Genomic DNA, 22,361 nt, shown 5'->3' with positions numbered 1-22,361 from the left:
TATGATTTGTTTATTTTATTCCTCCCAAAACCCGACCAAGCAAATCCACTTATTGCCAAAAAATGCCAGCAACAGTCAAAAAGCAACAACAATGGAACATCAAAGGCCATTCTGGCGGCAGGTCAACACACAAAAAATGATAGCCGTTTTTTGGCTTCTTTCACAGCATACCAACAAAAAACACTTTATATGATTTAGTGCCACGCTCTCGTTCAGTGTCACCAAGTGTTGATGTATGTTTTGGATGCTTTTTGGAATTGAAGCTTAGATCTTCTCCCTTGTACTATGGACAAAGCTAGGCTATATAGTCAAGTGGTAGAACGATGCTACATACTGACGATGATGGTAGTGATTGTCGTAGGTGGGTAATGGTGGTGACAACATGACGGCAGCACTTGATATTTTGTAAGTTGTACAGCAATGCTGAGGAAGGGTGAGAACATTCCGCTGCTGTCACTGCTGCCGTTGTGGACTAAAGTTCAAATAATGTGAGAGTTTGTCAAGTGTTTGCTAGTGGTATGGCCTAGGCACATTGTTTATGTGACCCTTTCATCATCAACAAATTTATCTAGGGGCAGCATAACATGGTGGCTGTCAGAATGGATAGATAGATGGATGGTCGTCTACTGCACGGGAGGAAAGGAAGAAACAACAACAGCAAAAAAAAAAACAGTATCGAATGACTAAACTAAACCATAACAAAACATTTCTGGGCCAACAAACAAAAACAACAACACCAACAAAGTCATGGAATGTGGTATATTCTTTTTTTTCGTTTGAACCCACAATTTTGTTTGTCCTACTGGCTGGTTGTTGTTTGTTTCGTTGCTAGGGACCGGTCATTTGTCCGTCTCTCCTTTATAAGTCTTTTGATGGTAAATAGTTTTTTTCTTCTTTCTTTTATGTCGCCTCATATCTGTTGTGCCTTTTTTGGGTCAATTTGATGCTTTTTTGGAAGATTCCATCGTTTTTTTTTCTATTTTAGAAAGAGAAATGAATGGATATTTGTATGAAGATATATTCGCATTTTTCTATTGGCATTTACATACATTAGAATGATAGACAGTTCGTTAAAAGCTTCAAAAAAAACCTATAGGACTTTTTTCTTTCTAACAGAGAAAAAGTTTTTTAATTGCAAAGTTAAAAACTTTGTTTTTCTTTGCTGAGCTTGACAATTTTTTTTTCAATCAAAAGAGGCTTGGGGAGTATGTAATAAATCTTGCAAACTGTAATATAATTGGGATGTGTCGTTTCAACTTTATTGCTTACGTTTTATGATAATCTTAAAAATTTCGTGTATCTTAAGTTTGAAAATCTACTTACCATTACGATTTTCACTATCGGCGGGTTTCATTTGTATGGGATGATACATCTGTAATTAAAATTAAAAATGTATATGTTAATTGCAATTCATATCAATATTGTAAATTGTTGTTAACTCATCAAAATATTCGTAGGAGACCCTATGAAGTATATGGGGGCAAAGAGGTTTTTGATTTTTATACACTCCACCATAATATGGATGGTATAATTAAATTTGTCATTACGTTTGTAACACATCGAAATGTTCATCGGAGATCCTATAAAGTATATAAATTCTTGATCAAGGTTAAAATTGCAAGTCTTTATAACCATGTCCGTCCGTGCGTCCGTCCGTCAGTTGAAATCAAAATACCGGGCGCGATTTTTAAGATAGAGCTTTATATTTTTTATAGGAATTTCTATTACTCCTAGAATGTTTGGTATTGAAAATAGGCTATATCTTTTCATGTTTTGATATGAGGCGCTCAGTGCCAGAATTGCCAAACCCACATCTTCAAAAAAATTAAACTGGCTATAAAGTTATAGCCAACATCTTTTGAAATAATACTAAACAAGTAAAAAAGTATCAGTCGAAAAAACCATGTACCGTCGTAATGAGGAAAGCGAATACAAGTTGTTACAACAAAAACCGAAATTCAAATTTTGAATCGATTCGGTTGAACCCTTCGAGAGTTATCGTATTTTGAACCTTTCGGATTATTTTCTCAGGAAGTATGGACTTTCCCCTGAAAAAACGGGTACTATCGTAATGGTGGCAGCGAAGACAAGTTGTTACAAAAAGAAGCAAAACGATTTGAGAGCAGGCCTTTAAACTGCACTTTTCCCAAATTTTGTGTGGGAAGCCATCGAAGGAGTAGACCTATATAGTCCATATTCGAAAGTGATCTCTGCCCCGTGGAGATCATACGATGCGAAATGTATGGACAAAATCGGTTAATCCCTTCAAGAGTTATCGTGCGCACAATTTTTCGAACATTTTAATTTTTTGTGGGGGAAGTACCCGAAGGAGTGGACCGATATGGTCTATCTTCGAACTAACACTAATCGATTAATCAATTCGAGAGTTATCGTGCGCTCCACACACATGGTGCAATAGGGGTTTTCTAAACCTTTTGGACTATTTTCTTAGGATGTATAGACTTGCCCCTGATAATGGTTATACCGTCGTAATGGGGGCAGCGAATACAAGTTGTTACAACAAAAATTAAAGCGATTCGAAAGCAGGTCCTAAACTGAGCTTTTCCGAAATTTTGTGTGGAAGTATCCTCGGGTAGTCCATATTGGAATCTCATCTATGTCTGGTAGAAATTTCACGATGTGTAAAGTATGGACAAAACCGATTGCTACCGTTTAGAGTTATCGTTCGCACAAATTTTCCAAATATTTTCCAGCTTGTGTGAGGAAGGTACCTGAAGGAGTGGACGGATTTAACCCACCTTCGAACTTAAAGTAAGTTTGGGTAAAATATTTCGAAAGCCAAATTTTGGTTTGAACGGACATTGCTAAATCGACTCCAAATTGTCTGAAACGGATTTCGTCCAAACATACTTGGGGTCTAAAACCATTATTTCGATGAGGCACATTTTGTCCGTATGAAAGTGTATATGGGCAATATTTTTGAAAATTTAACATAGTTGAAGCCAAGGTTTAGCATTTAATAACTCGCGAAATGTGGTTGAATATTATACAAATTAAATGCTTTCGGATAAATTGAAATGTTTTTAGACTTGGCAAAAAATATTGGCCTTAAAAGTTAATTTGCGTGGAAGCTGTGGCTACATTTATGTTAAATAATGGTAAAAATTGGTTGAAGCCAACTTGTCATTTTTTGTTTTCTCTCGATTTGTGATTAAACCAAATTTTTCCCGATTTTCCTGTCAAAGTGAAAGTAGAAGCCAACTAAATAAGGATCATCCCACCAATGTATAACTTTTCAAAATTTGATCTGCGTCTCCCATTAAATGATGCTGACATTTTGAAGCCAGATTTTAAGTGTTTTTTTGAAATTTTCTTCTAATTTCGTTCCGCAAACAGGTTTGTCAAAAAATCACATATAGGATTGTAGAACTCAAGATTCTGAGTTATTTGATATATGTGTCATGAATGTAGCCTACACAGCTTCACAGAAATCTGCATCCAAATACGAAACTTTTGTGCGAACATTTTTCTTAAAACCCTATTATTGTAATAATTTTTTCTTAAAAGCAGAAGTAAAACCTCGATAACATTTGTCCGCAACAACCAAAAATTTGCTCGCGAGTGGATTTGTTCTGGGGATTTTTTTCTTAACCTATGTACCAAAAATCGTTAAGGTAGCGCGAAAAGAAAAAAACTCAATTTTTTGGAAATGGAATATGAAATAATTGACAACATTTCCCATATACCCACGTTAGCATAAATGCTGAGGGTATAAAAATTACATTGCATTGTTTTACCAAGTAGGTAGAAAAACGTTCCCGCTGAATCTTGTTGGTATGGGTCCATGCCTTCATATAGCCCCGATAGAAGGGTACCTCCCAATTTTCGAAATTTTGAGTGTTGTGGCCACAACAACCCACCGAAATGGCTGAGATTTAATATTTAGTCTACGTTGGAAGTAAAACCCTTTCCGACTGAATTTCGTCGGTATAGGTCCACATTTCGATATAGTCCCCATAGAACGGTACCTTCCGATTTTCGTAATTGTGGAATATGTGACGTCAATGACTAAAATTTGTTTTTTAGTCTTTCATGCGGTTATAAAATGTTCCAGAAAAGAATTATTAGTAAAGGTCCACGTCTTCCTGTAACCCAATAGAAGCGTTCCTCTAGATCTACTGAATTTGAATTGAATTTGAATTGTTTTATTTCGAACGAATTTGAATTCGAATCGTTTTAGTCTTCTTTGAGTCTAAAAACTTTAGCCAGCAATTTGTCGGAATAGATCGACGTTTTCATATAGTCCACATTGAACGTCACCTCCCGAATTTCGTTATTTTGAAGTTTAGCGACATTGTTTTACCGAAATTGCTCAAATTTGGTATTAAATCTTCTTCATAAACGAAAGGAAACTAACTGTTCCATTTTACTAAAATACCACTAGTGTTGGAATGTATAACAAGTTCGGCCCGACAGAACTTAAAGCCGTCCTTACTTGTTTTGTAAAATGTTGTCCGTTAAAATGTTAACGGGATGAGAGAACGAAAAATCCTAAAATTTTAAGTGCCACTTTACTATATTTCTTATATAGTTTCAGACGGATATAGCCCGGTTCATTGTAATTTTGGTTGTCGGACGGTTTAATAGGTATGGTGACGAACACAGTTTTTCACAAAACGATGTATTTTTCGTGATTTCTTATATCAATATGGATATTATCCGAAAATTTAATTAATGTTTGATAACTTCCTCTGCTTAACAGAAAATAGAGCTTAATTGTTTCCTTCAAATTTTGTGTTTAGTCTTTGTAAAAAATCTAGAATAATTAATAAGAATTCATAATCTCCTTCACAAAAAAACCTTTCCACATTTTTAAAAAGCATGTTTTTCATAGTTTCTAATTAAAATCAGCTTAAAAATCCACTTCGAACACAAGCAAATCCCCAACACAAACACTTTTATATAGAGGATGAAAGAACACTGCTCGCACAAAAGCCAAGTCGTGGCGTATTAACATTTTTCAGGCACACACACGCAGATGCCCACATTTTAGCCATAACTTCGTGTTTGCTTTTATAGAGTATAGAAGAACATAAATAATTTGCAACTCTCTTTCTCTGTCTCCCTCTCCAGCTATTCCTCTTGCATGCTATGATTTATTGACATTGCAGTCCATTTTAAAGTGCCGGAAATTCTCGGTATAAAGTTCAGTCAAGACATGCTTTAAAAATTTAACAACACGTACGCATACAATAAACCATTGCCAAGAACAATTGTCGCATGCAGTTGCAGCTAAAAGCAGAATGTTAAAAATCGGGAAAAAAACTACGGCAATGGCGACGGAAATGGACAAAACGAATTATACCGAATATAGATAATGCATTATAGAAGCAAGCTCATAAGTTTGCGTGTGTGTGTTCATGTATGCAAGTTTGTGTTTATGTCATCTAATTGATGTACGATGTAATGAAAATATTACACTAAAGGGCAAAATTATGTTGGTAAAATGAATCCACCCACTAAAAAAAAAAAAAATAAAAAAAAAATAAAAAAAAACACCAATCAATATGCCTGATGATCGGTCTAACCACTCGTGAAACGTAGCATAGTGGTTGAATGTGTGGGACTTCGGTGGATTCCTAATTTTTCAATGTACCTATTAGGTCTAAATAGCTCAACTCGAAAGAGAATTAATTCAAATATCACTCTAAAAATGACCTTCGCCTTAATAAGGCAAAACAAAAAAAAAAAAAAAAAAAAATGATTTCAGCATGAGCCAGGCTGGGATTCGAACCTGGGACCCCAACAACCAAGTGACACGGTTGCAGGCGTCTTAGCGTTCTAAGCCACCATAAACTTGTCAAAGATTCCGATGACAAATATTGATGATCAAAATCTTCTGAAACAGAAGAACAAATAAAATAAAGGTGGAACAAGTAAAAAAGTATCAGTCGGCTTTGCCGACAGACATATACCCTCAGCCTGTGCAAATTGAAACACTTTTTTCACAAAAAAATTATGTATTTATTATGTATTTTGGTATGAACCGACAAAAATGTTGATTAGGATTAAAATTCAAAAATTTTGCGAAAAGGTACTTAATGGAATGGACCGACATAGACCATGGGGGTGCCATAGGGGGTTTTTACACCCTTCGGGCTGTTTTCTCAAGAAGTATGGACTTGCACCTGAAACAACTTTTACCATCGTCATTGAGGCGGCGAATGTAAGTTGCTTCAACAAAAATCAAAGTGATTGAATAGCAAGTCTTAAAGTGAACTTATCCAAAATTTTGTGTGGGAGGTACGGGATGGAGTGGACATATATAGTCCATATTCGAACCTGATCTATATCTGGTAGATATTATGAGAATGTGTAAAGTATGGACCAAATCGGTCACTCCTATCAAGAGTTATCGTGTGTACAATTTTTCCGAATATTTTTGAACTTTTGTGGGATAGGTACCTGAAGGAGTGGACCGGTATGGCTTATCTACAAACTAAGTATGGAAACAATATTACGAAGGCCAAATTTTTCCGGAATCGGCATTTCCGTTCGAGAATTATCTTGCGCTTCCACCCATAAACATGGAGTCATAGGGTTTGTTTTTCAACTTTCAGGCTATTTTCTCAGGAAGTATAGACTTGCTCCTGAGGAAACTTGTACCTTCGTATAGGGGACAGTGAATATAAGATGTTACAACAAAAACCAAGGCGATTCGAGAGCAGGTCCTAAACTGAACTTTTTCGAAATTTTGTGTGGTAGGTACTCGAAGGAGTTTACCGATTGAGTCCATATTAAAACCTCATCTATGTCTGGTAGAAATTTCATAATGTGCAAAATATGGACCAAATCGGTTACTCCCTTCAAGAGTTATCGTACGCACAAATTTTCCGAACATTTTGGAACTTTTGTGGGGGAGGTACCGGAAGGAGTGGACCGATATAATCCATCCTTGAACTCGAACTAAGTTTGGACAAAATATTACGAAAGCCAAATTTTGGACCGAATCGGCAGATCCGTTCCAGAGTTATCTTGCGCTCCAACCACTACACACGGTGTCATAGGGTTTTTTGTAACTTGCAGGCTATTTTCTCAGGAAGTATGGACTTGCCCCTAATGAAACTTACAGCGTCGTATAGAGGACAGCAAAAACAACTTGCGTAAACAAAAATCAAAGCGATTCGAGACCAGGTCCTAAACTGAACTTTTCCGAAATTTTGTGTGGGAGGTACCCAAAGGAGTGGACCGATTGAGTCCATATTGGAACCTCATCTAAGTTTGGTAGAAATTACACGATGTGCAAAGTATGGACTAAATCGGTTATTCCCTACAAGAGTTATCGTTTATCGTTTTGCGACAATTGTTGAACATTTGTGGGGGAGGTACCTGAAGGAGTGGACCTATATGGCCCATCTTCGAACTTAAATCGAATCTGGACAAAATATTTCGATAACCAAAATTTGAACTGAATCGATTGATCCGTTCGAGAGTTATCGTGCGCACCAGCCAGACAGACAGACAGACGGACAGACAGACAGACAGACAGACAGACAGACAGACGGACGGACATTGCTAGATCGACTCAAAATTGTCTGAAACGGATATCGTACAAACATACTTGGGGTCTAAAACCATTATTTCGATGAGGCACATTTTTGGTCGTATCAAAGTGTAAATACCCTCTTTAGCCTAAAGGCTGAGGGTATAAAAAAGCTGCCTTAGTATTTGTAATAAAGCATTGAAAAATAGGGTTACCAGCCAAGTCGGACTATATGAAAGGTTTGGAATTAAATGACTAACATTAAAATAAATAAATAATTCGAATATACAAATTTCGAATGATTTGTGATATAAATGCTAGTCTCCAAGCTTAGCCTTCGTCCACCCACTAAAAAAAAAACACCATTCAATATGCCTGATGATCGGTCTAACCACCCGTGAAACGTAGCATAGTGGTTGAATGTGTGGGACTTCGGTGGATTCCTAATTTTTCAATGTACCTATTAGGTCTAAATAGCTCAACTCGAAAGAGAATTAATTCAAATATCACTCTAAAAATGACCTTCGCCTTAATAAGGCAAAACAAAAAAAAAAAAAAAAAATGATTTCAGCATGAGCCAGGCTGGGATTCGAACCTGGGACCCCAACAACCAAGTGACACGGTTGCAGGCGTCTTAGCGTTCTAAGCCACCATCAACTTGTCAAAGATTCCGATGACAAATATTGATGATCAAAATCTTCTGATACAGAAGAACAAATAAAATAAAGGTGGAAAAAAGCTGCCTTAGTATTTGTAATAAAGCATTGAAAAATAGGGTTACCAGCCAAGTCGGACTATAGGAAAGGTTTGGAATTAAATGACTAACATTAAAATAAATAAATAATTCGAATATACAAATTTAGAATGATTTGTGATATAAATGCTAGTCTCCAAGCTTAGCCTTCGTCCACCAACTAAAAAATAAAAAAAAAAAAACACCATTCAATATGCCTGATGATCGGTCTAACCACCCGTGAAACGTAGCATAGTGGTTGAATGTGTGGGACTTCGGTGGATTCCTAATTTTTCAATGTACCTATTAGGTCTAAATAGCTCAACTCGAAAGAGAATTAATTCAAAATGAAATTATTTTGAAATTCTTCAAAATTTAGTCAAATTAAGGATACAAATCTGATGGAAAAAAGTCAAAAGCTGTTACAGTGATGAAATCTTGAAACTTTTTTTGAACTTATCTTCATTGACGCTCCACAATATTTGTAAGGTTTTTGAGTTTCACCATGATGTATTCCATTCAATATTACGCCAATGATGAAGTGTAAAATTGTAGATTTTACGACAACTACTTTAATTGTTTGCTACGTACAGACATACACAATTATAGATTGTCAAGGAAGACAATAACAAACGAACAACATTTATAATGCGCATGAATGTTCATGTTTTTTCCAACTCCATTTTATGACTTTGAATTTTGTCCTTACAAACAACGCCATGCTACGAACCACAATCTCCTCTAGTTTTATTGTGGCTATAATTGTGTGACATTTGGTGGAATGCATACGTATACGTATACACATACATCTTCATATTTATGTGTGCCCAGCAAACCAAATGTCGGATGTCCGACAAGTCTGAACAATTTCGGAAGCAACGTCGTTCAGATTTCGTTTCGTTTTCTAAACGATTTTTCGGAGCGGAAATAGTTCAGATTTTGTACCGATTTCGTTCCGATTTCGGAACGAATGTCGGAAAGAAATTTCCTTTCCGAATTTCCCAAGGATTTTCTTACCCAGCAAATCAATCGTACCGACATCTTAACGAAATCGGAACAAAATTCGGACGATACGTCCGATGTCTGATCCGAAATCGTAACGATATCTTAACGAAAGTTGTATGAAGTGGTTGACATAATTTCGGAACGAAATGTCGGAGCGACATCGTATCGATTTCGATCCGATTTCGTAACGAAATCTGAAGAAAATCCTTGGGAAATTCGGAAAGGAAATTTCTTTCCGACATTCGTTCCGAAATCGGAACGAAATAGGCTACAAAATCTAAACTATTTCCGCTCCGAAAAATCGTTTAGAAATCGGAACGAAATCTGAACGACGTTGCTTCCGAAATTGTTCAGACGTGTCGGACATCCGACATTTGGTTTGCTGGGTAAGTATATTACTAATGTGTATGTCTCAATGTGAGACATACCATATAAGCTTGTATGCCCTGGCTTGTTGCTGTTGTTCTTGTGGATTGTGAATGGCTGCTCTATAAAATTTTTATGAATGTCTGCGATAATGGTTTTTAGCGGATATTATCACAGTTACGAATGTAACATATGAGACGAACATAAAATGTAAATTTCATTAGGGTAAAATTTTACACTTTACCATGACAATTCATAATTTTTGTTCTAGCTTCATCCTCCCACTCCCACTAACTCCGTCCTCTGACACACGCAAACGTATAGTAATATATAACTAAGTGGTATCCTATTCATCACACTCTTATATTTTTTTCTTTGCGATTATTTTCTTTTTGCCCATTCTTTATGTTGTGGCTTTAGTATTTAATGACTCCGAGTAGCATGAATTATAAATTGTCCGTTCTTTAAGTCGCAATGGTATATGGGGTAAGGGAGTGTGTGCGTGTGTGGTTTAAACCCCGATAAAGATAATTTCTAGCTTTAAATAATAAATAAATAAAATCGTTTTTTTCTCTCTTTTTGCTTTAGTCATTTATTTGTGGGTTTATTATAATTATTATTACGCGGTTTAACTTTTGTATCATTTTAGAAGTGGGAGTTGTATGGAAAGTTTGCAGTGATTTATTGAATTTAATTTCAGTTAAGACACAAACGATTTTTAAATGTGAAAATAAAAATTAATAACTGTCAATGGGATTACTTCCTATAAATAAATATATAAAGGTACCGTCCGATTTCCTAGGAATTGCCCACATTATTCCATTATGCCTGGCTTTGCCTACGGAGATATACCCACAGCTTGGGAAGTAATGAAGAGAAGCCAACACAGTATGTAGTTTTTCCAAAACATTGCTGTGAATCAAATGAGCTTACAACTGGGAAATTTTTGATTACTCTGAAACAACAATGTTCATAGATGAGAAAAATCAAAACTCAAAACCAAAATCGCCGGAACATTTCTTAAATAAATCGCGGGTAAAGGTAAAATTTTTAGGGTTGTTTTGGTTATCAGGATAATGCTTGGAAACCGCAATTCCTATCAAATTGAAATTAGTAAAAATCTTGTAGGTATGAAAATTATCTACAAGATTGGCTTTTATGACTTGTTCTTAGGTTTTACCATTTTTGAGATATAGAAGTTCAAAATTGGGAAATGCATTGACTGTATCGCCTTCTTATATAAAAATGTCATGCACTCTGCGCCTTAACTATATTTAAGTGAAAAGTGCTTACATCTGAAAAGAAAAAGAAAAATCAAAAAACAAAAGAAAAATCGCCAGAGGGATTTTTAAATTAATCGCGGTCAAAGGTCACATTTTTAGGGTCTTTTTAGATTTTGAGGATTTTGCTTGAAAAATGCAAGATCTATCGAAATGGCACAAAAGAAAATTTTGTAGAAATTTTCACTGCTACAACATTTTGTTTAGTCCCATTTCTATAGGGCTTGCGATTACAAAGCAAAATCCTGAAAATATAAAGAAACCTAAAAATTTGACTTTTTGAACGCGATTTATTTAAAAATCACCCTGGTAATATTTTATACCATCCACCATAGGATGGAGGATATATTAAGTTTGTTTTTCCGTTTGTAACGCATTGAGTAATAACTTGCCACCCTATAAAGTATATGGGAACATGGGGCGCCTTCGCCACGTTTTTGTTCAAAATGTTCTCATATCGACACCATTAAAGCTTTTACAAATATTAATTTTCGTGAAAATCTTAGTAAATCTTGACTATAAACTTTGATATATAAATGATTATAAATTTGTTTTTAAAATATAATTTTTGAGAATTTACAAAATGTCTAAAAAGTGGCAAAGCCTCCCCACTAGGGTGCGGCGATTTGAGCACCACCACGGACGCCTGGATTTTCTGATTATTGGGATTGTACTAAGCAAAAAAGTCCACTAGACCATATGTCTACGGTGAAAATCGAGCCCCCGGATTTTGACTTGAAGTTTATTTTCAAGGTTTTTTGGGTATTTTGGCATGTATGTAACAGCCAAACCACTGAGATTTTCGATCCAACACAAAGACAAAAATTGTAGCTAAGACAATAATTAAGAACTCTCTAGTACATCGCAAAAGCATTGGAACGCTCCTTCAGGCATTTATGGCCCCGAGAAAGTGCAAATTTCTCGGAAAATATCGATAAATTACACTGTGCTACAAAATTCGACTCAAAGTCAGTGGGTGGAAATTTCCTTTTGGAGATGAAAGCCCTTGGTGAGTGTACTAAGAACGCAAAAGAAAATTTTCAGGATAGGTCAAGTTTCTGAGATATGGTTTGGCCAAAATATCCTTGAAAAAAATTTCAAATCAAAATCCGGGGACTCGATTTTCACCGTAGACATATGGTCTAGTGGACTTTTTTGCTCAGTACAATCCCAAGAATCAGAAACTCCAGGCGCCCATTACCACTTTTTTCCTGCCATACAAATCGCCCCGGCCTACTCCCCACCCATGGGGTAGCTTCGCCATCGACATAGGACATACATACATCAACGGACTCTAAAACTGGCATTTACCATACTTTCCTCTCAAATATCAACATTATGCATAAAAGGAACATGTTTCCTATTTAATAATCAAAAATGATTCTAAAATTTACAAGAAGAAACATATTCTAGCCGTTACTTGAAGTAGGCACCTTGAATTTAGGCATAAAAATGAATATATTGCCAAATTAGGTTTAGCACAATATTTGATATGCCACCGTGATATGCCAATATTTGGGTGCCACCGTGGTGCAATGGTATGCACACCCGCTTTGCACGCTGAAGGTCGTGGGTTCGATTCCCCGGCCAGTCAACATCACTTTTCAACGGTGGCAAAACACCCCTCAGTAATGTTGGCGACATTTTCTGAGTATTTCAGCCTTGTACAACTTATCTACAAGTGGTGTCTCGGCGATAAACAGTAGGTCCCATATCATTGAGCTAATATGAATCGGGGTGCACTCATTGATATGAGAGAAGTCTCCCCTGTCCCGCCTGGGATGTTTGTGGAACAATTATATTACATTACAATATTTGATTTCAACTTCACATTATAGTGTGGTATATCAATAGCATAAACAATTTATGTTAAACCTGACATATTTCTCATATTAACCCACTACACCCCTATCATGACGTAGCCGCCCCACCCCCTACATAGTTCATAATATGAATATATTGACATTTATAATTACTTTCATCATGCAAATTATTTGTATTTATATTCTTCAGTGGTTGTCTATAAACGGTATAAAATATAATTTTGATATCACAAAATATACCTACCATGAATATTTTTCGCAATACCCCAAACATATAAAACAGCGTGCATCAGCAATCATATATTTGATAGAAATGCCAACTTTGGGGAGATGAAAGATCTTCGTTAAACTCACACTTTTCCTTTTAAGGGCATTTCTCTAGCAGTTATAGTTTTCAAGAAAATCGGCGCTGGCAAAGGTGCCCCAGTGGCGAAGCCGCCCCATTTTACCATACATATATTCTTGATCAGGATGCAATTCTGAGTCGATATAGCTATGCCCGTCTGCTTCACTCTAGCGTCCACAATAATTGAGCTAGAACGCTATATTTTGGAACCAGAGTGTCTTCTTCCCGTAGACAGGTCAAGTTGAAAGATGGGCTATATCGGCCTACGTTTCGGTATAGCCCCAATATAACGGTACCTCCCGATTTTCGGCATGTTAGCTACAACTTTCAGCCAAACTAGCTGTAATTTGACATTTAAGGTTCTTAGTGGTCACGACACTTCTTCACCAAAAATTGTGAAGATAGGTCCATGTTTTGGTATATCCCCCATATAACGGTGCCTCCCGTTTTTCGGTATTTTGAGGGTATTAGCTACATTGTTTGATAGAACTACCCGTAGTTTGACTTTTGAAATTCGCTGCATTTATAAAACTTTTCCTTCAAAAATGGTCAAGATTGTAGGTCATTGTTTGCCAAAAATAAAGCACCCCTTCAGTACATTTTTATACCATCCACCATAGTATGGAGGGTATTTAAGTTTGTTTTTCTGTTTGTAACACATCGAACTAATCATTTTCGACCATATAAAGTATATATATTTTCGATCCGGGTGAAATTCTAAGACGATCTAGCCATGTCGGTCTGTCTGTCTGTCCGTCTGTTGTAATCACTCTAGGGTTCGCATTAAATGAGCTAGAGCGCTATATTTTTGCACCCGAGTGTCTTTTTCCATAGGCAGGTCAAGTTCGTAGATGGGCTATATTGGACCACTTTTTGGTATAGCTCCATATATCGATACCTCCCGATTTTCGATTTTTGTGGAGTTTAGCCACATTTTTTGACCGAACTACATGTAATTTCACGTTTGGGGTTCTCAGTGGGCACAAAATATCTACACCAAACACCGTCAACATACGTCCACGTTTGGGTATGGCCCTCATATAACGTTACCTCCCGATTTTCGGTATTTTGATACCTGCATTTGAACACTTGGAGTTCCCAGTGACCGCAAAACATCTCCACCAAAAACCGTCAACATAGGTCCATGTTTTGGTATAGCGCCCATATAACGGATTTTAGCTACAATTTTTTCCCAAGTACTCGTATCTGCAATTCGACATTTGAGGTTCCTAGTGGTCACAAAACTTGTCCACCAAAACATATGTAGGTCCACACTTTGATATAGCCCCATATAAGGTTCCCGGCCGATTGAATACATTTTCATGCTTTTTTTAGCTTTAAAATTCTAAGTCGATATAACCATGTCCGTATGTCCGTCCTTCCGTCTGTCTATTTATATCAAGATTTAGCTCGCAATTTTTCAAGATAGAGCTTTGTAATTTGGTGTAGAAGTTTCTATTACTCCTAAGATGTTCGGTATTGCAAATGGGCTATATCGGTCCGCGTTTTGATATAGCCCGCATAGATTAGTACAACCCGGTTTTCGATATATTGAATGTTTTAGCTTCATTATCACACCGAAATGGTATGATAAAACTTTTCTCCAGAATTTTTCGGATAGGCCCACGCTTTCGTAAATCGCCAATAGGAGGTACTTTCCGATTTGCGGTAATTTGAAGGTTGTGGCCTCAATATTCCTCCTAAATGGCTGAAATTTGTTATTTAGGCTTCATTTGGGGTATAAAATTTGTCAGTATAGGTACGTCTTCATATAGCCCCTACAGAACGGTACCTCCCGATTTTCGATATTTTGAAGATTGTGACCTCAATATTCCACCGAAAAAACTGAATTTTGAATGTTGTGGTCTCAATATTTCTCCAAAATGGCTGAAATTTTGTATTTAGTTTTCGTTGGTGGTATACAACTTTCCCCCAGAAATGTGTCGGTACATGCCTACGCCTTCATATACAGCCAGCACAGAACGGAATCCATCGAATTTTTGGTATTTTGAAGGTTGTGGCTCCAGTTTTCCACCGAAATAGCTGAAATTTGGTATATAGTCTACGTTGGGGATATTCAGTTTTCCCCTCTAAATTTGTCGGTTTAGTCCCCGTCTATAGCCCCAATAGAACGGTACATCCCAATTTTCGGTATTTTGAAGGTTGTGGCCTCAATATTCCATTGAAATGGCTGAAATTTGATAATTAGGCTTCGTTGGTCGTATAAAACTTTACCCACGAAATTTGTCCGTACATGTCCACGCCTTCATATAGCGCCCATAGAACGATACCGAATTTCGCTATTTTAAAGATTAGCCACACTGTTTTATCGAAATTACTGGAATTTGGTATTTAGTCTTATACTTCAAAACAACGCCGTTCTTTCTTGTTTTAAAATAATTTTTTTAAGAAAACAGGGTTGAATTTTTTTATTTATTTATGTATATCTATATTATTAAAAAAACACAAATTTAAGGAATTCCAAACTTAATAAAAACAGTTAAAACTCAAACAATTTATGTCCAACTACAAGTAGACAAAACTAAAGCACACCCCAATTAAGGAACAAAAAAAAACTTTGAAGTAATATTTTTCCGAAAACGAATTATATCGCCTGAAATAATTAATAATTTAATATCATCTATGACTATAAGATGTATGTCATCCAGGATATATAATATTGATTTCACTAGTTTTTTTCCTTAAATTGTGGTTTCTTTAGTTTTGTCCACTAAACATTTTTTTCTTTTTTTAATTTTAACTTTTTTATTTAATTCAGAATTCCTTAAGTAAGTAAACAGAAAAATAGAAAAAATACAAGTCTGTTTACTTAAAAAAATATCATTTTAAAAAATGACCGATACTGTGTCAATTTTTGGTGGAGCAGTTTTTTGGCCACTGGGAACCTCAAATGTCAAATGTAAATAGATCTACCCACAATTTTTTCCTAACGAAGAATATGTATATACAATACATTATAGGGTCCCTAAAGATTATTTCAATGCGTTACAAACCAATATTTGAAGATCTATGAAGGACCAATCGGCTATAAACGTCAATTTTTTTAGCAGAGCCAAAAACATGAAATTTAAAGTATGTGTTTAAAGAAATGTCTGAGCCAAAAATTAGCACATTTGAAAGACAAGGATATATGGTAAATTTCAAATTTCATTTTCAATACCATTGACAAAAAAAAAATTAAAATTTTTTTGTGAGCACATCCGCGATTTTTGGGACTTAGGTTAAGAAAAAAATTGTGGTTTCAAATATGTTCGCGTTCACAAAATTGGATGCTGCACCCAAAAGTTTTTATTCCCCTATAAAGAAAAATACCTACGTAAAATAATTATATGTGCAAACTAATATTGTGATATTTATTATCGAAAACAAAATATATTTCCAATATTATTTTTACATTGTAGTTAGTGCTTACGATTGCTTTTAAAATATAAAAGAAAATTGTGTTCTTATTAATTTCATATTAGAGAAAAACAATTTATAAAAAAATTGTCATAGAAAATAATTATATGTGCAATAACGAAAATTTTTAAAAAAATCATAATAATGAACAAAATTGTTGTACATTTAACATGATATTGTATTGTACTTGTGGATTAGGACTTGTTGTAGCCTTCGTCTCATAGAACCGACTAGGTTTCTTAAGGTGTTAGTGGTGATATACTCCCATTCCGCCAATAATGCACATTTCAATGCTTTCAGCTTCGAGCACTCCTTTGACTTCGCGAAAACTTTGGCAGATAGTATGTCCCGAAGGTCTTCAATGGGTTTATGGCCATGAGTTATAGCTGGCCATTCCAATAACCGTACGTTTCGTGCCTTTAAAAACTCCTTTGTAGGTCCAACAGGGTGATTCGGGGCAATATCCTGCTGGAAAGTCCAATTTTATCCGTACAGTTCTCCAGCAAAATCTATAAAGTTGTTCTCTAACAACTAAATTTATGTTTCGGCACTCATTTTTGTCGGAACAAAACTTAAAGTAGACTTTCGTCGATGTTAAGTGTTCCCTATATGACGTGACATACGCGAATGTTTTATAATTCTCATATAATTATTTTTTATTGGTTTGTAAATTAAAATCGAATGTCTCAACTAACGGGATTACAAATTAAATTCAATTAAGGTATTACCACTAAGCAAAAAGTGAGAGGATATAAGCAAAATGTAGAAAAAATTTAAATTTAATACCGTTAGAATTTATTTGAGAATTGGGAAGTTTTCGAGGAGGATCTCTTATGGTATGCGCTGCATTCAGAGCTGGACGAAAGCATAATTTAAGTTTTGTTCCGACAAAAATGAGTGCCGAAACATAAATTTAGTTGTTAGAGAACAACTTTATAGATTTTGCTGGAGAACTGTACGGATAAAATTGGACTTTCCAGCAGGATATTGCCCCGAATCACCCTGTTGGACCTACAAAGGAGTTTTTAAAGGCACGAAACGTACGGTTATTGGAATGGCCAGCTATAACTCATGGCCATAAACCCATTGAAGACCTTCGGGACATACTATCTGCCAAAGTTTTCGCGAAGTCAAAGGAGTGCTCGAAGCTGAAAGCATTGAAATGTGCATTATTGGCGGAATGGGAGTATATCACCACTAACACCTTAAGAAACCTAGTCGGTTCTATGAGACGAAGGCTACAACAAGTCCTAATCCACAAGTACAATACAATATCATGTTAAATGTACAACAATTTTGTTCATTATTATGATTTTTTTAAAAATTTTCGTTATTGCACATATAATTATTTTCTATGACAATTTTTTTATAAATTGTTTTTCTCTAATATGAAATTAATAAGAACACAATTTTCTTTTATATTTTAGAAGCAATCGTAGGCACTAACTACAATGTAAAAATAATATTGGAAATATATTTTGTTTTCGATAATAAATATCACAATATTAGTTTGCACATATAATTATTTTACATGGGTATTTACAAATTCCCTTTGGGTTTTAATAAGAAAATATATGTATAAATCGTTTACAGAATGTTATATCTATCCGCTGATGTTAAAATATTTCTAAATTTGTTTTTATTTTCGCGGAAAATCAACAAATAATGAAAAAATCTTAGAGTAAATTTAATTTATTCTAACTCAGAGTTCATATAAATCTCAAAAAAATAAATTTAAAATTTCTACAGCATCTAGACAACGCATAGAAATATGTGAGACCAAAATTATAAAGATTGGGTTCATAAGATGCATATTACAGCAACAACAAAAGACAAAAACTTATTGTGGAAATATTATTTCAAAAATATATTTTTTGGTTTAATACGAAAAATTGAAGAAACATTTTTAGGAGTTATTCTACTATTTCGCTAAATTTCCATACAAAACCTTAAGTATTTTGCTAAAACTTCTTCGAGGACAATAGTTTGTCATCGTGAAAGTATATTTGCTTAGAATGATAAGCAATAGAGTTAAGAAGTACAGAGTAATATTGAAATCACAATCAGAGAAAAAACACAAAAGTTAAAAAGCGTGTAATTCGCGAATCCGTTTAAATCAGTTGAGGTGCATGTGCTTTTCGGATACAGGGGATCCATGTCTATCAATATGCATGGATTTTCCCATGTTTCTTTCAGCGGCCAAAGTGTGCCATCAGTTGCATCTTACTATTCAAAAAACATTCAAGTGGGCAAAAATTGCGCGATGTGCATATGATTATAAGGTGGATCCGATTTCAAAGGCCCCCTATTAAAAATACGTCAGTATAAATTATTTTAGACAGATTCGTCAAGAACTGCGGATGTGCCACCACATCCTATTTTGGGATAAATAGGGATATTACTCCCGATCTTTGTAATTTGTGACACCTCTTTTTGGCAAATATTATAATCGCGTATAAAGGATTACATTTATGTAAAAATAATCAAAGAAAATCTCGGTTCAATTCGCGGAATTGTCAAAATATATTTTTGCAGAATTTCCTACTTTCAAGGTATATATATCCGGCGTTTTAGTGGATGGATTCGAACGCGAAAGGTCTTATTAGCTCCGGCAGGTAAAAAAACTAAAATCACGCGGGGTTCAGGGGTACCTGTACGGCAGTTGTAAATTTTAAAGCCAAAAAATAGTTTTTTTTTCAGAAAATTTACGCACCAAATTTTGGCCTTTGGACTCCTATTACTAGGAAGCTGTACGGAGCACACTCATGAGATATACATCGAACGACGTGGGATCGGAGTTCTACAATCCTGTAACTAGTTTGAAAATATTATCCAGTTGCACCATATAATTATAAGAAAAATTCGAAAAACACTGAAATCAAAACTTCAAAATGTCAGCATCGATTTTAGTGGGATGTAGTGTATATATCGAAAAGTCATGCACTAGAACCATGTTTTCCAAGGGGTATTCTTTAGTTCTTTCTTTGGGCACAGGTTTGAATTTTGCGTGGTTTGGCCAGAAATCAAGAAAGAACACAAAAAACTTGTTTACTTCAACACATTTTTCCCATTTTTTTATATTACCACCAACGCAGCTTCCACGAAAATTAATTGTTATGGTCCATATTATGAGATCTTGGCTAAAACACTTCAATTAATATAAATGTATCCATATTTTATAAAATATATTAACAGTTCGCGACTTATTAAATGGTGAACCTCAACTTCAACGATTGTAAAACTTTTTTGAATATTACCATATGTATAATATAGAAATATCAGTGAGGATAATTCATGATTATTCAAAACAAACATTGTTGGTCCGGCATGGCAATACACGTGAATTTTGAATCAAGTTTTCGTATTCGAATCGATTATTTTCTCTATACCAAAGTAAAATCAAACGTGCAACATGATGCAAGCAGCAAAAATAACCCCATAATTTGTTTCTTAAAATGTACTCTGTTTTTGTATGCAACTTCCTTCTTTGTATGCAGCTAACACTCTTTGCTTTTAATGCCTTAAGCTGCTAAGCAACAATCTTTGGTTAATTTCCTTTTTTCTCACAAGCGCCACTTAGTTTACTTAATTTTTTTCTTCTTTTATGAAATATATTGCGCTATTCTTTTGATGACAGCTAACATCCAGTAGGAGACCAGAAACTAGGTCACTTTATGTTAGGGAACTGATTGTATAGCTACTATTTTCTTTTCCTTATGTTGCCTTTGGTTAAAATATTCTCTTGACTTTCGCTATTAGAAGTGCTGCATAGAAAATTAATCGGTCATTGTTTTGGAATCATTTTTCAAAATGTGATTAACATAGTTTTATGGCGTTGTTGATTAATGCGGTGCCGCATTGGAATTTGGATGTCCAGTAACTTTTGCTATGCATGTGTCGTGTATTTTGTGCGGAGAAAGGAATGTGGAATGTGTTGCATAGATATAGGACTCCTCAATATTTAGAAATTGTGAGATTTAATTTTTTTTAATTGTATGTGACAAAACCCATAATTCAATGAATAAATTCGAGAGCATTTTTATCAAGATCATCATAATTTTTCTCCATTAAATTTTAAACACCTTAAACCTCATTAATATTATTTAGTCATCTTGACTGAAAATTCCTTAGAGATTAAGAAAAATATTATAAAATTCATAAATGCCTCCACCATGCCCAAGAGACGTTTTAAAATCCAATTAGTAAAAATTTAAAGAAAAATAAGCCGAGAGCCGTCAAGAAAATAACCGAGAGATCCCAAATCCTAATTGTGGCAATTATTAATTATTCTTGTGATGTTGCATGTCTGGCAAGGAAAAAAATGCTTTGCTTTTAAAAGGATTGCTTTTAAACCGAAACCATAAATAAAGGTTTTACACAACAAACTGCCTAATCACACAAATAAAAAACAACAACATAAATCCAAGGGTCCACCACAATAATAATAAAAATAAATATAATTTTAAATAAGTAGCAGCTTTTCTCCAATAATGTGGACAAATTACTATTCATACTGATTTAAAGGTTTTTAGGTTTGTTTTTAAAGACCAATCAATACACAAAAAATTTTGCTTTTGGCGCTTTTTATTAACAGCGATAGAAGATATGAAACCTCGATATTTTTCAAGAGACAACTAAAGTCCTAAAACGTCCCAGCAAAAAATGCATTACCAAATAATGGGTTTTAAGAGTACCCTTTATTTAAACAAGGGCATATCGCTCTGAACAACTAGTTATTCCATAGTCATTAGAAGTTCAAAATAAGCTGCAAAACATATGTTGTATTTTTAAAACATTTGAGGTAGAATTTGTTTTCAATTTCAACACACTTCATATTTCTATTTAATATTACTCTATGCTGGATTTGATCATGCGAACTTCTGATATGTAGCGGAACACACTACACTCTATGCTAAGCGTACGAAATTAAGGATTGTTTAAACGCTAACATGTGCACCACAACTGTTCTTTAATTTGTCAACAAAAGCAAAAAAAATCCTACCTAAATGATGGTTTTTATAGTACCTACCAGGGCTTCGGAGTCGGAGTCTGGAGTCGGAGTCTAGCAAATTTTGCTGGAGTCGGAGTCGGAGTCTGGAGTCGTGAAAAAAAGCTCGACTCCGACTCCGGGCAAAATGTTTTTTTCTACATTTAATAAAAGAGTTTTTATTTTTTTATGAGATTAACTTTATTAAAATTTTGATAAATCGTTTATTCATTTTATAGGAAATCTATGAGTAAACTTGTAAGCAAAGGATTTATTATATTTAGTAATGTTCCATGACAATAGAATTCTAATTGCATCTTTCAATATGAATCGATTTCTTAATATACCATCACATTTATGACAAAACGTGTATACACTCTGGAATACTAGTTTTAGATCTCACATATTTATACTTCACAATATAATGTGGAAAAAGTATTACAGTCGACTCCGCTTTACTGAAACGGACAAAAATCAGCATATTTGTTTCAGTTATCCCAACTTCTTATAAGCGAAAATGTTTTCAGTTATCCGAACTTTGAATAAAAGTAAAAAAATCGGAAATCATACAATCATATACAGTTTTTAACAGTTAAAAAATAAAAAATACATTTGACACGTACATCACCATAATTTACATATATATAGAAACTGGAAATCCCTATATTTTAACTGCTATATTTTGTATCGAATAAGTTGACCATATGTAGTATATAAGTACGGTAATCAGAACATTACCCTTCAAGAAAAAAATTAAATTAAATTTAACTACTTTATGATGAATAGGTACTTCAACAGTTTCTTCTGGAAGCTGCCCACTGTGAGTTATGACAGATACAATATGTTCTTCATCTTTTGACCATACCCGATTTGCATCTATATCACCGAATTTATTGT

General features: G+C 34.8%; 1 protein-coding gene across 17 annotated transcripts in view; it reads right to left on the bottom strand.

Moving 5' to 3' along the window:
- bru1 (bruno 1) overlaps positions 1–22,361 on the bottom strand; it is a 703,720-nt gene that overhangs the window by 184,847 nt on the left and 496,512 nt on the right. For all 17 annotated transcript variants that reach the window (XM_073970790.1, XM_073970786.1, XM_073970797.1 and 14 more), the window contains one exon: positions 1,324–1,372. In XM_073970790.1, coding sequence (XP_073826891.1) covers positions 1,324–1,372 — 49 coding nt within the window. The remainder of the gene's footprint in view (positions 1–1,323; positions 1,373–22,361) is intronic.

Source organism: Musca autumnalis, unplaced genomic scaffold (assembly GCF_047663935.1).
Source record: "Musca autumnalis isolate F117 unplaced genomic scaffold, ASM4766393v1 scaffold_2, whole genome shotgun sequence".
Taxonomy (NCBI): Eukaryota; Metazoa; Arthropoda; class Insecta; order Diptera; family Muscidae; genus Musca; species Musca autumnalis.
Note: the sequence above shows the minus strand (reverse complement) of the source record. Positions and strands in the feature narration are given on the sequence as shown.